This window comes from Protopterus annectens, chromosome 7.part0 (genome assembly GCF_019279795.1).
Source record: "Protopterus annectens isolate FY-2018-M chromosome 7.part0, PAN1.0, whole genome shotgun sequence".
In the NCBI taxonomy this organism is placed as follows: Eukaryota; Metazoa; Chordata; order Ceratodontiformes; family Protopteridae; genus Protopterus; species Protopterus annectens.
The window spans coordinates 301,783,705-301,802,303 of NC_056739.1; the positions used below are offsets into that span (position 1 = coordinate 301,783,705).

Below are 18,599 nucleotides of genomic sequence, written 5' to 3' on the forward strand. Positions count from 1 at the left end.
CTGAAGTTTTTTTAAGAATATGGAGGCGCAGAGACACCACCAACTTTAGCACCTTCATCTAGTACAGTGATCCTGAATGTATGGTAAGCATTGAAATCCTGCACTGATGGAGCGCTGTAGGGGGTCTTGCACATCCTGGAAAGTGGTGCATTGGTGTCTCTCTCTGTGAAGTCACGTATGACTGTGGGATTGTGTGGAGGTTTGCCTGTTGGGCTTTTGAGCTGAAACATTGTGACACTTAGATGCATGTTTCATTACGGGCATTGCCTATATATATATATATATATATATATATATATATATATATATATATATAGATACAGATACACACACACACACACATGAATGTGTATGTGTGTGTGTGTGTGAGTGTGTGTGTTTGTGTATATCTATATCTATATAATCTGTGTATATATATATATATATATATATATATAAAATGAGGCATGATAGGCAGTCAAAGAACCATCCAGTAAAATAAAACTTGCAGCCACAAAGATGTGAGTATAAACATAAAATTATAATAACTCTGGAAGATCAAAAGTGTCAAAACTGGAATAAATTATTAGAGCTTTCGGGTTAACCCAACCCTCCTTCAGATCTAGCACAAAATAAAATCCAAGCTTCTTTTAAATAGCTATTAACCAATCAAACACCCAAATTAAACTTAATTAACTTCATTCATTAAGCAAGACAGCTGAGTCATAAACCAAACAATCCATATGCCCACTCCTGAACACACCTCCAGATGAACCCAGGAATAAAATCATACACAAAAATCATGCTCCTTACAGGGTTGCTAACCAATCAGACTTCTGTGTAAGAGTAATTCATAACAATGTTAAGCTCAAATGTAGCATCAGCCAATCCATCCACCGATAATTGTCCAAACCCACGAATATAACAAGTACTCAGACTCATACATAAAATCAATTATGAAGTCTATGTCCCTTGAGGGCATGTTTCAAATGTACATTAATATTGAGGCCCGGTGTTTTTTCAGCTTGCAACTTCTCAATCCATAACATTTCTTCTCATTCCGCTTGTTTTATATATATATATATATATATATATATATATATATATATCTATATGGGTGTGTTTGTGTGATTGTTGAGGGTATTTTTTTCCTTGGGTTACATTTAAGAGGCCTTTGTTGTTTAGTTAGGTTACTTTTAAGAGCTTTAGCATATTTAAATTTGTGTTTGTTTTGAGCTAAGCGTTGTTGATTTAGTGCAGTGGTGTGTGGTATTTGCAAACCTGCTTGTTATTTGTAGTGGGTTTGTGTGAGAGGTTTGCCTCCCGTCTCTCACACACACTGTCAGTTTGAATAAGTGGTTGTCGGTTAGCATGAGACAATTGCAACACTGTCTCGATCCTTTGTGCAACTACTGACTGTAAAGTACACTAGAAATTTGTGTAGTAGGTTATATGGAGAAAGGTAAGATTCTAAGTACCCACAGCTAAACACTGCACACTTAAACACAGCTGCACAATAATCAAGAAAATGTAAACATGAGCCACATATAACAACATTGAAAAGCAAAAATATTCAAATGAGCACACTAGCCAATAACAAAATATAACACACTTGAAGGTTCTACAATAATCAGAGGCTTTGAAATGACTATGGTCTTTATCTACTCTAACTAGAGTTCAAACCAAGGCAATTCTTAGACAGCTGATAAATGGCAAAAGAAGTTATTACAGTAACTCAGTTGTTGTTGTGTAACTCAGTAAGAATGCAAAATATACTTATCCCAGGCATTTCAAGGTTATTATATTAATTCTGGTAGAAAATTGTCACAACCAATAGTGTGGTATCTTAGTGTGTAGCAGCTTGTAACAAATGAGCAGAACAAAGAAAAGATGATAATATTCAAATAATCGCACTGATCAGTAATGAAATAGCACTCATCAAGGTTCTACAGCAATCCGAGATTTACAAATGGCTAGATTCTTTAACAAATCTCACTAGAATACAAACCAAGGCACATCTTTGTTAGATTACTAGTAAATAGTAAAATAAGTATACAGCTATTACATTACACAGTAAGAATACAACATTTTTTTTTTTTATCTTACGTATTTAAGGGCTGGTATTTTAGTCGAATCTGTTAGAAAATGTTCACAAGCACTAGCATGGTAGCTTAGCTTGTAGCAAATGAACACCGGTTTGAACAAATGAGGGTAACTTATAATAACATAGGAAAGCAAAAAGTAATCAAACGAGCACACTGGTCAAGTAAAATAACACATCAAGGTTCTAAAGCAGTCAAAGGCCTAGAAATGGCTAGGTTCTTTCTCCACTTTGACTAGAGTACCAAGCAAGGCAGTTCTTTGTTAGGTGTACACTTACTTTCATACTTATTAGTAATCTAGCACAAAAACTTAATAAGACAAAATGTACTTATCCCAGGTGTTTCAGGGTGGGTATTTCAGTCAAATCCCAGGTGTTTCAGGGTGGGTATTTCAGTCAAATCCCAGGTGTTTCAGGGTGGGTATTTCAGTCAACATTGTCACAATCAGATTGATCAATCAAACAAAACCAGAAGTACTTGGATTTGAAAAAGAGTTGGATTACTTGAAAGTGCTTATCCTGGTTATTAAAGGTTTTACTCATACTCTGCCATGGTGGATCCTTTGGGTTTCGTTGTTGCTACAATCAGATTGATAGTTATGAGTGTATTAGCTTATAGGATAGATATCAACAGTGATTATATTTAAGACAATTTTGGGGGGGGGGGTTACAGATTCTGTGGGCCCAAAAGAATTCTGGGACTTTATAAGATGATTATGGTGTGCTTACAGGAAATATTAGCTGCTGGAGCATATGCTCAGGATTATGGCATATTTTGAAAGGGAGATGGGGAAGAGAAATTGAAGTAGGATATGAGTTAAGAATGGAGAGGAGGGAGGTGAAAGGTATAAATAGAGGTACTTGTTCATATTTAGGGATGTAGTTTATCTTGGGGTTAAGCTAGAACAAGGACAGATTTTGGTTAGGGAGTCTTTCACAATGGTTTTAAAGGACTGGAGGCATGGTACGGACCTGATGGATACAGATAAGTATTTCCAGGCTTTAGCAACATGGTATGAGTAGAGACCATGTCCAGCAGATTTGATAGGTTTGTGGACAGAAAGTAGTTTTTGGTCATTAGATCAAAATATCCAATTGGGGACATAATTGTGTAGAATGGTATTTAGCACTGGGCAAGTAGATAGGTGCTGGATAATTTTATAGATGGTAAAACGTTGTGTATATGTCAGTTGATGGGGTTGTTCCAACCAATTTAGGCTTTGTATTGCTGTATAAGGGTGTGTTCTGAAAGGGGTATCAGCTGCAGATTTAGCCACTTTATTATAGCATTGTCCAAGTTTTGATTTTTCTGATACCTGGAGATTAGTAAGGATGGGAGTGCCATAAAATAGTGGGATGAGGAGGTAAGTAGTGGCAAGTGTAGATTTTAGTTGCTTGGGGAGAAAGATTTTGACTCTGTAAAATTATCCCTCTTTTTTTGGTTAATTTTTAATGCAATTTTGTGTATGCAGGTCAAATTTAAGATTATCACCCACTGTCATCCCTAATTTGCTATGAGATGTGACTTCACATGTTATATTATTAAGAGAGTGGATTTTAAATTTTGTTTTTTCTTAAGAGAGGGATTTGGAGAAAAAAGTAGTATTTTGGGGGGAGTGGTTGAGCATGAGTTACAAAGTTGTGTACTATCCAAATAGCTAAATGGGTAGCGTGAGGGCCTAAAGCTTTGTAGTTCCTGTGTTCAAGTCCCTAGCAGACATACCATTTGTTTTCCCCCATCTGTGGAATAGACTCCCTCTCCGTGTCAAGCAGAGTACCTCTCTAGCCATCTTTAAGAGGAACCTGGATGACTGGATGGGAAACAGAAAATGTACCCCTGGGATCCTACCTGTGTCTCTGTTGGACAGGGGAAACAGGTGCTGACTTTGTGGGAACATGGGCGAAATTCTCAGCTAGGCTTATAAGGGCCTCCAGGCCAATAGCCTAGTATCATCCTATGAACCTATATTTCAGTGGCTGATAAACTTCCTGAGTAATTTTTTGTAGATGTCCAAGGTTGTCAGATGTACATATGAGTGCGGAGTCGTATACATATTGTATTAGGGAGACTTGTTGTGTGTATATGTGGAGAGTGCTAGTGAGAATGTTAAGAGGAGAAAACCAAGGATAGAGCCTTGTGGCATACTGGTGGTGACTGGGTGGAATGGAGAGAAGGTGGAGTGCCATTTTACTGACACCTATGGGGCAAGTAGGTTTTGAACCAGAGAAGGGCGGGCTGAGATATATTTAGTGAGGACATTTGAAGTAGAAGTTTGCTATTACAAACTGTGTCAAAGGATTTAGACAAGTGTATAAATAAGAAACTCATTTACTGTTTTCTTTAGCTTTATTGACAGTATCTATAAAGGTCAGGAGTGCAGTACTGCGGGAAGACTGGAAGCCATTTTGTGTGGGGGACAGGAGTTCTTCCCTCAGGAGATAGTTTAGCAATTGTTTTGAATACATTTTTTAAATGTTTTAGAGAGGAGGGATACGATTGCAATAGGTCTGAAGTTAGTAAGTTCTGGTGAATTTCCTACTTTGGGTGGAGGGATAATGTGTGATTTTTTTTTTTTTCCAGAGAGAGGGAATGTGGGATTCCATTATTGTACTATTTGTAAAGATTGAGATGGGACACATACCTCTCAACCTCTTAGAGCAAGAAATGTGGACAAAGCCATAAATAAAAGTGGAACAAAGTCCCGAAAATAGGGACAATATTTAAATATTGCTCTTACAAACTTAGAAAGTTGATAGAATGATAGGTTTTGCAATAGTATGAATTTTCTGAAGGGCATGAAGTCTGAAACCCAAATGCTTGGCATTATTTTTTTAACTTAAATCTTTAATAATTAGCCAGAAAACTACAATTTTATGAAAAACAGACCAAAATATGAGGCAAAAATCTGGACATTCTGCAAAAATCTGTACAGTTGAGAGGTATGGGACAGACATTGCTATCAGCTGCAATTTTAACGGTACTCTGTAGGAAGGTCATCAGGTGAAGCAGAGCGTGGTTTGAGTAGCTTTATATAGGATGTGGGCACAGGTGTGAAGGTGAAAGTGGATGTGATGATACATGACTGTTGGTCAGGGTTAGGATTAGACGTTTGGGAATCCTTGATTAGGGAGGCTATATCATCTATGAAATATGAGGGGTTAGGGTTGAACGTTTGGCCGGGATGTAAGATTTCTTTAATGGCTGACCAGAATGTTTTAGGGTTGTGTTTATTATTACTCTGAAAGTTGTAGTTTTTGTCTTCATTTATTTCTTTATAGTACATTTTGAAGTCTTTGAGATACAGAGGGGTTTTATATTTTCCCAGTCTTTTTCTCTGTCCTGCATTAGTATTCTACTCTTTTAAATTGCATTATTTGTTTCAGTCTCATGTTTCTAGGAGGTGCAAGGGCTAATTAAGATATTTAGAAAAGTTGTATTGAATTCATTTACAGCATCGTCCAAGGGGAACATTTTCAGGATGTTCCAGTTAATAAGTTGATAGGTAGTGATGAATATTTCTGCTTTAAACTTGGACATGATGCTTGTTGTTTTATAAACATGCTGTTTAAGTGGGTGTGTGAGATGTCAGGTTGTATAGATTAGGATATGGTCGCAGAGAGAGTCTGACACTACTTGTGGTGGTGTATTTACTAGGGTCTGATACTAGGATCCAGTCTAATAAGAAATTTCATGTTGTGCTATAATGTGTGGCTATTAAGTAATTCTATGAAAGAGTAGAAGTTCATGCTAGATGTAAGGCAGTTAGAGGTTATATCCATCCAACAGATACTGGCGTCAGTTAGTAGTAATATATATATATATATATATATATATATATATATATATATATATATATATATATATATATATATTTTTTTTTTTTTTTTTTTTTTTTGTGGAATTGCTAAGGATATCCAGTGTAAGATATTTCCAGTGTAACTGTATAGTTGCCAGGAGAAATGTAAAAGACAGTAATACATATTTCTTTACATTTGTTTATTTTTAGGAAAGTAATAGACTCTGCTGAACTGAATTTTGGTACTGGTTTGATGTATGGGGAGATGTAGTAGTTGGTAAATATTAAAGCAATATGCCACCTTTCCCCTTTATATGGTCATTAAGCATGATGATATAGCCAGGGGGTGTAATTTTAGAGTTGTTTATGCTAGGTTTAAGCCAAGTTTCAGTGACAGCAAAACTGTCAGGCTTGTGCTGAGTAGTCCAGGCATGAACTTTTATTTCTTATGCTTATAATATTTATAGTGGCAAAAGGTAGACTTCCAGGGTTGGGGGTTGGTCATTCTGGGATTAGGTTAGTGTGTGGAAGAGAATTGTCATGTTGGTTGTGATAGGTGGAGCCAGGATTACGGTGAATGTAGCCTCCTAGGAGGATTTTAGTATATTGAGGTATTCCAGATTCTGTTTGTTTTGAGAGTATTTTTCCATTTAACTCCTTTTCAACTCGAATCAGAATAAAGCTAATCAGTCTACGACTGGGTAAAAATGAGGTGTTTCATTAAATAGGTTTAGTGTGATGTATGGATAGTTTGAGGAGGAAGTATGGATAGGTGGTGGGGACAGAGTTACAGAGATGTTGACAGCTACTATTGACTCATAGAAGGACGAGAGATGGCCGAGTAGGCAGATAAGCTGAAGAGTATCTTGATTAAGTAAAGGGATCTGTATTTTATTGATAGGTAGTGGAGAAGTAGGAATCAAGAAGGAAGCAAGACGGAAGCAAGAGGCTGTGAGACTGTTGGATGTTTGGTAGTGGAGTCTGAAAGCTGATAGGAAGGAAATATTTTCTATCACACAAGGGAGTTAGGTTGCCCTGGTATCTTCTCTTATGTTTCTGAAATGTGAGAAATAGAGGGGTTTGAAAGGACAAAGCATAAGGATGTAGGTAAGATAGGAAGAAGAGCAAGTTAATTTGGGGAAAGCAGAATTTTAAATGTAGAATAATAGATGGGTACAGTTGGGGAGGGGTTTGAGTATGAAAGGGTATAGTGCAAAGCAGTATGGGAGAGAAAACGTAGATGAGAATGATGCTAACTGTTAGAAGGAAGTTGGGAAATAGGAGAATACTAACGGGAGTGTTTGATAGGAGTAAAAAAGTTGTTTGGGAAAGGTTAGGGAATGGGTGACACAAGTGAAATTTGTATGTCAGAAGTATAATGGTAGATTATGGTAGCAGACTTTCCACTTTCAGGTCAGTTATTACAGAGAGCAATCAGTTTATAGCCAGTACAAAGCAGTTAAGGAGGCAAAAGAAGAACAGATTTTAGTTCATTTACTGAAAGCAGAAATTGGGAGGCTATGGAGACAAGTAACTTTCATATACAGCGTAATCTATTAATCAAGAGAAAGGACAGGTTCCAACTTACTAAGTGCTCCTTATAGTGCAAGGACTACTCCTTTTGGGGGGGGGGGATATCGCAGCCACTTTTCAACACAGGCCAGAAACACATTTTGCTAGTTAAAGTTAATGCACAGGAAGGCTCTTCATGCTACACTTGCTTACATTCTACAATGGCAAAGTTCTCAGAGGAAATATTCAGGAGTTGGGCCTTGTCGCAGAGCTCTTGCAGTATCAGAGTAAAGACTGGATATAGTGACCACAGGCTATTGCACAATGAGAAACATCTAAGTGAAAATTTTTTAGAGTTGGGCCTTGTTGCAGAGTTCCTGCAGTATTAGGATTAGGATTGGAAGTAGTGACCAAAGGCTCTGAACTGTGAAGGAAGATGGTTATTGAGTGGAAGTGGAGACTAAAGTCATAAAATAAAATATGCTGGCAGAATATTGGAAGATCTGTAGGTTACTAAGCCTATTCATGTTTTACAGTTTGCTCTTGTACAATTAATCTTTTCTTACCCTATCCTTTGTCTTTTACATGTGTTTTGGGTATTCTTGAATCTTGTAATAACCCCCTTGTAGCATTGCCACTGTGGATATATTGCAGGATCCCTTCTACTTTCTCTGGGAAGCAACATTTTCTTGGTACCGCCCTCTTCCAACTGCCACTAGATCCCCTGTCTTTTTTATAGCCCTTTCTTCTAAATTCATAAACCAGTACCTTGAGTAAACAATGCCTAATAACATTTGCCCCTTTCCTTTAATTTCTGTTTTCTAGTGTGTGCGTGGTCAGCACATGGAGTCTTTCTTCATGTTCCACTTCCTTAATTTCCCTTACCATTTTTTGCAATTTTCTGTTGCATACCCTTTTACAATCCAATACGCCTTCCTGTAGAGGGCATTCAATTTAGAACCTCGTTTTTTTGAAGAACAATAACTGTCCAGATGGTAAGGTTGTGCCTTATTTCCATTTTCCTTCCTTAGTTCCATGCCCAGAAACGTTTGTCAAATACATTTCTTTATTTTTGCAGATGTGCTATTTCTTTCTTTTCTGGAAGATATTTCACCATCTGCTGACAACATATCATGACAGGATTAATAAATAACGCACAAAAAGGAGATATCTATCCTATATAAAGTTGCTAAATACCCCACACTATGCGCATTTATTTTTCATTGAAAATACCTGTAAGGAAAAGTATAAATTGACTCTGTGGTAGCAAGTGTTAATGCAGGGTTCTATATCTCTGCAGAGTAATGCTTCCATTTTTAAACGGGGTTGAAATAAAGGGGATAATAATACTGATGTATTAATCAGGCCAACCCACTGACATACTTCTCAACTGTACAGATTTTCGCAGAACGTCCTGATTTGTACCTCATATTTTTGGTCCATTTGTAATACAATTGTGGTTTTCTGGCAAATTAGTGGCAAGTCATAAAGTCTAACATTAGAAAATGACAGACATTTGAGTTTCAGACTTCATGCCCTTCAGAAAATGCATGCTAATGCCAAACATGTTCTACCAACTTTCTATGTTTGTAAGAGCAATATTTAAAAATTGTCCCTATTTTTGGCCCACTTTTATTTATGACTTTGTCCAGATTTCTTGCTCCAAGAGGTTGAGAGGTATGCCACTGGACACACAGTCCCTTCTCAGAAGTGAACAAGGAGCAATGTCTGGTTGCATGACTTGCTCAAGGTGACACAGTACACCAATAAGGGCTGAGGGAATCAAACCCTGTACCACAGCAACTAAAGCTCAGAGCCTTATCGTATGTATCAACTGAGAACAGATCGTGATGAAGTTGGAGGAAGGGAGAACTAAATGGCAGCTTAGGTTTTACTGACTATAGTATAAATCAGCACACCCTGCAGGAAAAGGTATAAAGTATAAGGCTGGTGTGAGCTACTAACAAAAGAAAAGATCTTGTGACACTCGAATCAGGTGAATTAAGGGGTTCATACCACGTTATCGAAAGCTGATAACATTGAATGCCACAATGTCAAACCCTATACAGTGAACGCTAAAAATAGCAAAGCTGCAGAACATCGAATTCTTTCCTAGGGAAAGAATTTGGTTGTCCGTTTCTGTGGCTTCACTATTTTTAGCACTGTGGTGGAAAGTTATAGGGGTTCAGGTAAGTGTGTGATTGTGTGGACATTAGGTTTACAGCAAGGGTTAAGTGAGTTAAGGTTAAGGCGCTGGTGAGGTGAGTGTGCAATAGTGACAGAGTTTAGGGTTAGGGGCGGGTTAAGTGAGTTAGGGTTAGGGGGCGGGTAAGGTGAGTGTGCGATAGTGACGGACCTTAAGGTTAGGGTTGGGTTAAGGTAAGTGGATAGATAGTAGTGTTTGTATAGTTTAATGTAGGGTTAGATGTATGATTTTAAGTGTAAGTGTGTGGATTGCTGTTTTTTTGGTGTGCCTGTGTTGTCTGAATGTGTTTCGGAATAGCGAATTTTTTCCCTGGGAAAAAATTCACTGTTCTGAATGTTCGATATTGTGCGCTTTAGATCATTTAGGTTCGATTAAATGATGTTCAGTTTTTTCGGCTTTCGATGACGTGATATAAACGCAAATTAAGTACATTATGAGGCAATAATATGGGGAACTGAAGCGATACTAGTTTGCATAGAAAAAGGTGCTATCTGCAGAAGTCAGGAAATTTACTATTACTTTCCACAGAATATTTTTATACCTCCACCACAGTCCTCCCGAGTTCTTCAGCAGGTGTTAAAACTGCACTGTTGAAGAGGCATAGACAGAGGATGATGTCAGCAAACAGAAAGTCATTGGTAGGTGTATGACAAGTGAAAATTAAAGGAAACCTTGTATATGTCTGGAAAAGGAAGGGAGTAACTAGTTTTGTATACATCAGTGGAATAATGGACTTCGCAAGGGCAGCTTCTTTTAGAGAGATGGTTGTACAACACAATGCTGGGGGTATAATCTCCCAAATGAATACAAGGTCAGAATTTGAAAGTTAGAATAATGGGTTTTCATATGTGTAACTCAGCACTAATTATTTTTCGCAGCTTCTTGCAGAGGTTGAAAAGTCAAACAGTGATAGAATGTACGTATGCATATGCCTATCCAGGTATAGTTTAAGGAAGACCAAAAGAGAATAACTGATTAGATTATAAAATGGGTTGGGAAATGGAACACTGGGTAGGACAAGTCATTCTTATCTACCATCATTTATTGTCTGTCTCTTGTAAATGTTTTATAGCAGGTAAATTTGTAACAATGTCTGTGATAGATCTAGGGACCAGAGTCCTGCATGAACAAAAACATGCTGCAAAACAAACAACTTAATGCAAGGAATATTCAGCAGTGCTATTTTTCACTGAAAGAAAACAAATATGTTCTAACTAATGTCAAGGGTGTTTGTAACTGGAATGTGGCTGTTTCCTCACTCTCAGGTCTAGCCAGAGCAAAATCAGTCCCAACCAAAACCTATTCGAATGAAGTGGTCACACTGTGGTACCGACCGCCTGATGTTCTTCTGGGGTCCACTGAATATTCCACACCAATAGATATGTGGTGAGTTGAAATCACTTTGGAATAATGGTAGAAGATATTTGCCATCCTTGCTTCCTTTTATAAGCTGTGATATAGCTTAATGTCAGGAATTTAAATTGCATTTTATCCATTTCTGGGTTATGAGCTGCTTAGGAACACTATATTTATTTTATATCACAGAATCATATAAATAAAGAAAGTTAAAGCCTTTTTTGTAATGCAGATAGATATAGATAGTTAATTTCTAAACATATAACCTAAATATATCTCTCCACGTCTTATCTACTGAAACGTGATTTATAAGCTTATGTCTGCAAACTCATCTAATATGCACATTATTCAAGTAGTTTGATTTGTGCATTGTTCTCAGATTACACTTCTGTATTAAATACCTTGAAATAACAGTGCAATATTAATGTTTCAAATCCAGATGATTGCAGAACACACTTCTTTTGTGCAATATTTACTTAATGTAATACTTACTACTGGTTATACATGTATTAATAAAGGTTATATATGTTGTGCACAAGTTTTATTTATTGCAGAAATGTGTTGTAGTATAATGTACTGCTTTCAGCTCTGTACAAATAATTTAACTGTTTGGGACATTAAATGTACTACTAACTTCTTGGCTGAGTCATGGATGAAAAAGGCTAATTGTGATCAGCCTATCTACACTGTTAATATATTAATAAAATTATTTACGTCACCCTAAGATAGATATATATATATATTTATGTTTACAGTTATGACCCCGGCTGCAAATTTGAAATTTTGAGAAGTTTATATAACATAGTTCTCATGAAGTGTGCTTTCTAAATTAATTTTTTATCTGAGATTTCAATAAGCTGTTCAGCTGAGTGTTTTTAATATCAGTATATCTTAGACATGATTGTGTGAAGCAGCTGTAATGACTGGGATTTAAACCTAGTCATGTAGAACTACAACTCAGTGTTCACAAAAATAATCCATGGTCAATGTTTTTCAGTTATTATCCAAGCATACCTCTCAACTGTACAGATTTTTGCAGAATGTCCAGATTTTTGCCTCTGATTTTTGGTCTGTTCCTCATATAATGTATGATTTTCTGGCAAATTACTGGGAGGATCTGAGGACTGAAGTCACTAAATAATGATACACATTTGTATTTCAGACCTCATATACTTCAGAAAAGTGCATGGTAAGACAAGTCCTGTTATTCTAGCAACTTTTTAAGTTTATAAGAGTAATATTTAAAATCTGTCCCAAACTTTAGGCCTTTGTCCCCCATTCTGTTAGGCTTTGTCCAGATTTTTTGCACTTAGATGTTGAGAGGTATGTATCCAAGCAATTACTGCAAATACACAGTGGTGCTGTTAATGCATTGTTTTGAGTGTTTTGGCATCCCTTGTTGGAAGCATCTAATTCACTGAGTTATCACCTACAGAACTGCAACTGATGAGTGGAAGGGTATTTTTCTAACCGCTATGCTTCTCCCACCTGGTAGCAAATGTTATTCTGTATCATGAGTGTGTGACATACATCTGCGCTGGTGATACATCTGTTGAAAAATAGTGATACGCTGTCATACAAGTACGTTATGCACTTTCATCATAATGACCTACATCAGTGGTACTGATAAGGGAAAAGGCATGTGCCATTCCCCACTGTGTGAATTTCATTCTCTGGAATGACTCTGACATACAGCAGTTCTGTTGATGTATCTGCTGTCCAAATACAGTACACAATGACAGATGCATGTGCTACATGGGCATCATTATAACCCACAACAGTGCCTCTGATGTGAGGAAGGGCATCTTTTTTACAGTTGTAATCCACCCCCTCCATGGGGGTGCATACTGTGTTGTGGTCCTGTGCTACCTTGCGACATTGTCATGAGAGGTAGGCCAGCTGTGTAATAGTTGTGGCATTACATGGTGTATCACGTAATGCTCTGTCACATTTGTGATGTATAAAAGAACCATGAATGACAAAACATGTTTCTGAAACTGCTACTCCTTAATGATATCGTTGTGTTCTGTGGCTCAATTCATATCAGTCCCAGCAACATGGTAAAAAAACAAGGCAACTGCTGACAGCACTATTTTTCATGGGTGATGGTTTAAATGATAATTTAGTACCATTATGGTCATCAGTTGATGAGTCTTGTAAATATCCAGCAAAATAGTGTATAGCCTGCCTTAATGAAAAAAAATCTGATTTGCACAAGTCGTACAACTCTTTGTTTCTGTGGAGGAAAGCTCCCCCTAACCATGATGGAAGAGGTAGCCTCTCTATACCCATTTTAAATTACTAGGTTTACTGCACTTCTGGGTAAGGAAAACATTCCTATCCTCCACACATAATGACTACACAATTAAAGATTACCTTCTTTGTGCCTTAATGCACAAGTGACAGCAACACAGCTCACAAGTTCCTGGGACACCATCTGTCTGACAACTTTGTAGGACCTCTGTACAATCTGCAGTTATCTGTTCTGATTCTGACTTGCAGACATGGAGGTGATAAGGGCAGAATGTCAAGCAGGGAGCTTCATTATTTGTAACTTAAGGTATAACACTAGTTGCATTCTGACCTGCAGCAAGAGTGATAATGCAGGACCAGAACATTGCTACTCTACCATGGCAGCATGTAGTGTCCTGATGCCTTTCTTCCTTAGTAATGCCACTAGTAAGGGACAGGGCATCTGTACAGCATCTGTGTTCCTTCATGACAGGGGCATATTGTTATGGTACTGTACTGTTCCTCACTCTCTGACAGCTGTGTTTACCATATTGGTGGTAGTATGTAGTGCTGTGAAACATGTGAACCTAAAGCAGTGTTAATAATGGGTAGGATACCATTTTGTTTGTGGTGCTCTGCCTGATGTAGGTGATAGGGACACCATTTTGTTTGTGGTGTTCTGCCTGATGTAAGTGATAGGGACATCATTTTGTTTGTGGTGTTCTGCCTGATGTAAGTGATAGGGACACCATTTTGTTTGTGGTGTTCTGCCTGATGTAAGTGATAGGGACATCATTTTGTTTGTGGTGTTCTGCCTGATGTAAGTGATAGGGACACCATTTTGTTTGTGGTGTTCTGCCTGATGTAAGTGATACGGACACCATTTTGTTTGAGGTGTTCTGCCTGATGTAAGTGATAGGGACACCATTTTGTTTGTGGTGTTCTGCCTGATGTAAGTGATAGGGACACCATTTTGTTTGTGGTGTTCTGCCTGGTGTAAGTGATAGGGACACCATTTTGTTTGTGGTGTTCTGCCTGATGTAAGTGATAGGGACACCATTTTGTTTTTGGTGCTCTGCCTGATGTGATAGGGACACCATTTTGTTTGTGGTGTTCTGCCTGATGTAAGTGATAGGGACTAAGAAAAATACACTTTATAATAGCAAAGCTTTCAGATAAAATCCTTCCTCAATACTAATACAAACAAATCTAAAAACCAAATGGTTTAAATACAGGTCACTGAAGTCACATGACCAGCAGTCCAAAAATCATGTGACCACAAGTATATAAAACAAATCATTAAAATTAGAAAAATTAGAAAAAACATAACATTATCGCAACCTAGTATGTTGCAATTTAACAAGAACAGGTTTCAAGGTAATCATATTATTTAAACTTGGAAAATGGTCAGAGTTCAACCTAAGAATTCTTAGGTTGAACTCTGACCATTTTCCAGGTTTAAATAATATGATTACCTTGAAACCTGTTCTTGTTAAATTGCAACATACTAGGTTGCGATAATGTTGTGTTTTTTCTAATGTTTTTTCAAATTTTTCTAATTTTAATGATTTGTTTTATATACTTGTGGTAACATGATTTTTGGACTGCTGGTCATGTGACTTCAGTGACCTGTATTTAAACCATTTGGTTTTTAGATTTGTTTGTATTAGTATTGAGGAATGATTTTATCTGAAAGCTTTGCTATTATAAAGTGTGTTTTTCTCAGTTTTGGTTGTTGTTCATATTTCCTTGCAGCTTGTTCTTTTGTAAGTGATAGGGACACCATTTTGTTTGTGGTGTTCTGCCTGATGTAAGTGATAGGGACACCATTTTGTTTTTGGTGCTTTACCTGATGTAAGTGATAGGGACACCATTTTGTTTTTGGTGCTCTGCCTGATGTAAGTGATAGGGACACCATTTTGTTTTTGGTGCTCTGCCTGATGTAAGTGATAGGGACACAATTTTGTTTGTGGTGTTCTGCCTGATGTAAGTGATAGGGACACCCTTTTGTTTGTGGTGTTCTGCCTGATGTAAGTGATAGGGACACCATTTTGTTTTTGGTGCTCTGCCTGATGTAAGTGATAGCTTTATTGCATTTCACTGATACAATCTGCAGTTTGTGATACTGTTCCTTTCTGTGGCAATATCAGTCATATCAGGCAAAGCTACGGTTTGATAGCTGCTCAGTTCTTTAACCGAATATCATGTTTTTATGCATTTGTGGCTTACTGTCATCACTCATGATGGCAGGATGCTCTTTGTGGCTGATGTGGTACTTTCTGATGTTCTCATGATGTGTTGTATCATCATCATCATCATTGTGGCGGTGTTACTAGTGACATGCAGAGCAGTAAACATGATTTGATGGCTACACCTCTGTGATGCCCAGCAGTGTAAGTTGCACAAAGATGCACCGTTTCTCATGCCGCTTCTCTGCCCTGATGCTGACTAAAGATCATCATTCTGACCCAGAGGTATGCTGCTGCTCATAACAGCGCAGATTATCTTAGGACAGCGGCTGTGTTCACAAAGTATGTCATAAAGTGCTCTGGAGTAATTCAGACATGGCAGTTATAAAACTTGGGCAGGAAAGCAATAACAGTACCTTTCTCACTGAAGGTGTAGCATGTGGCTTGCAGACAATACTCTGATTAATGCCAGCACCCTTAATAGGCAGTCATCTGACAACCGACCTACCTCCAGGTGATTAAAGAGCAAGTCTTCTTTTGACTGTTGTACTGTCGCTTTCTTTTGCATATAGCATGGCATTATCCTGAGGTGTACCATGTTACTGATGGGGCCAGAACCTCTGCCTGACACCTAGGTTACTCGCTGGGGGGCATGTACGCCACTACTGATCTGCTCTATGGTTATGTGTAGCATATGTCCAGTGATTGTTTTTTCATAGCAGCATATGTTCTCTGCCACCAATTCAACTTTACTGTATTGACACTGATAGCAGCATGACTGACTGAAAGGTCTGCTACTGCCTGATGCTGTTATGTATTATTTTTGGAGCTCCTCTTCAACTTCTCTGAGTCAGTTTGCTAAAGTTTTATTTGATAAACTATCCAAAAGTGTGTTTCAGTCTCCTCCCTGGGAAAAGTTCAAGGAATACAATATATTATCACTGTATCGCCTTTAATAATATAAAATTTAGCATTTTCATCTTGTTAAATACAAAGGTTCATCAGAACAAGGTGGAACAAACACACCCTCCCTTAAAAACATTAGTTGACCAATCGAGTTCCTAACCTCCATTACCTATAAAAATGTAAAGTCATATTACACCATTAATTTTAAAACATAAGTGAATTAATACAAATATTATTATGTTGTAGAAAATCAGAACTTTATCTAGAAACATTATTGTGAATACTCTATCAGTCTGAAAAAGTCATTCACACAAACCTTAATTGATTTAATGACAGAAGATGAAAAACCTATGAGAAACTGATGGCACTGTATACAAAATAATATTATAAAACAAGAGTTATTCATTATCCCCACATAGGTTCATAGATTAGTACTAGGCTAACTGCCCTTGCGAGCCATTTTAAGCCTAGCCAATTATCCCTTGTGAGACTCAAACCCGGTACCTTGTGTTTGTAAGGCAAACACCTTAACCATTAGGCCACCCTCCTAACCCAATTAAAAAGATATCCATCTCACAGCTTTGCTGCTCTCGTTTTCAAGATGGGGTAATAGAGATATGCTCATTCAATCCTGGGGGAACAGTGGCATTCGATCTAAGTTGCCAAAACAGTTCTCTGTATTCCAGTTTTGTCTACCAGTCACTTCCCTGGGGCATTTATTATTTTTCTTTATAATACAAAACTTGAATTTTTCAAAAACCACACAACTCTCACTGTGTTTAAACAGGGCATTATTAATGCATCTTGTAGAGTCATATATGTGTTTACATATTCTCCTTTTAAACATACTTTGAATTCGAGTACAAATTTTTTATATTTTTATTCATCATTTTGACAGAAAACATATTAGCTTTTTGGACACCCATGTCTCCACTCGCCATGGAGGGTTCAGTTCGAACATCTTTAGGAAGCCAACTTTTAGCAATGCCTATTTACATTTTCCCAGCTTTCATCCCCTTAAATGTAAAAAAAAAAAAAAAAAAGTTTGATTAAGGGGCAATGTATTAGGCTTGCCCTTGTAATATCAGACAAAGAAGTTTTGGTTCAGTAGATCAACAAACTGAAGTCAGTGTTTTTAGAGAGAGGTTACCCATGAAACCTACTGATGCAATCTGTCAGGACATTGTGTGTAAATAAGGTAATCAGTATAAACCCCTATTAGGCAATAAAGAATTTCTTACACACAACTGCCAAAATCAAACCCCTAACGCAAATTACGAAAGGGCTGTAGTTATCCAACACAATTCAGGGTCAGAAGACCTTAGGAAGATTATTCATAGGAACTGGAGCATATTTAGAACTGACAGCAACATTTTCTAAAATGTGGATGAGCAGTCATGTTTTATATTTGACACCCCAGAACTTGAAAGGGATGTTAGAGAACAACTTTGACAAAGACCACGCCAACACAGACAAAGGCAGAGGGATCAGACAATGTGGACATTGTAAATTCTATCCCTATATTTTTCAGGGAGAAACATTAATATAGGACAAGCTTTTTAGGTACTGTAGTAAAACTACAAGATAAGAGCCGTCAGTCCAAGGGTATAGTTTATATGGCAGAGTGTTCCACCTGTCCCAGTCTTTTACATTGGAAAAAGAGAAAGGATGTTTAAAGGGAGAATATACGAACAGATCTGACATCTCTAAAAGATGTGTCAATAATGCTCTGTTTAAACATAATGAGGAATGTGAAGTTTTTGAAAAACTCAAGTTTTGTATTCTAGAGAAAATTAGTAAATACTCCAGGGGAGGCGATTGGGAGACAAAATTGGAATGTAAGGAACTGTTTTGGCAACTCAGATTAAATGCAACAGTCCCCCGAAGATTAAATGAGCATGTCTCTATTGCCACTTTTTATATCCTCTGTGCTCTTTCTCCAAGTTAGAGTGAAAATAATGAAGTAAGAAAAATGTTGGTTTGAAGCCCCCACAAATGGGAGGTGAAGAAGCTTGCTTGTTTTACTTAGTAGGTGTTTAGATTGCTCAAGATATTATTCACTTTCAGGTACACTTGCTTGCATGTTTCATATAGTTAACAAAATAGTTTTAAGGCAGTAGGCCAGAGCAGGTGTGTTTAGGAGTTTTTTGCTTCAAACCTTTACAGCAGAAGCTGTCCTACAACCACTCTGGCTTATGGTAGTGCAGCTGATAACAGGCAGAATGCCTGTCTGAGAGCTGCACTACTGCTGAAATGGCAGTGCAGCTGATAATGGGCAGAGTGCCTGTCTGAGAGCTGCAGTACTGATGAAATGGCAGTGC

General features: G+C 37.5%; 1 protein-coding gene across 5 annotated transcripts in view; it reads left to right on the forward strand.

The window, feature by feature from the left end:
* CDK18 (cyclin dependent kinase 18) overlaps positions 1–18,599 on the forward strand; it is a 1,544,265-nt gene that overhangs the window by 1,389,179 nt on the left and 136,487 nt on the right. For all 5 annotated transcript variants that reach the window (XM_044076818.1, XM_044076817.1, XM_044076819.1 and 2 more), the window contains one exon: positions 10,861–10,981. In XM_044076818.1, the coding sequence (XP_043932753.1) occupies positions 10,861–10,981 (121 nt within the window). The remainder of the gene's footprint in view (positions 1–10,860; positions 10,982–18,599) is intronic.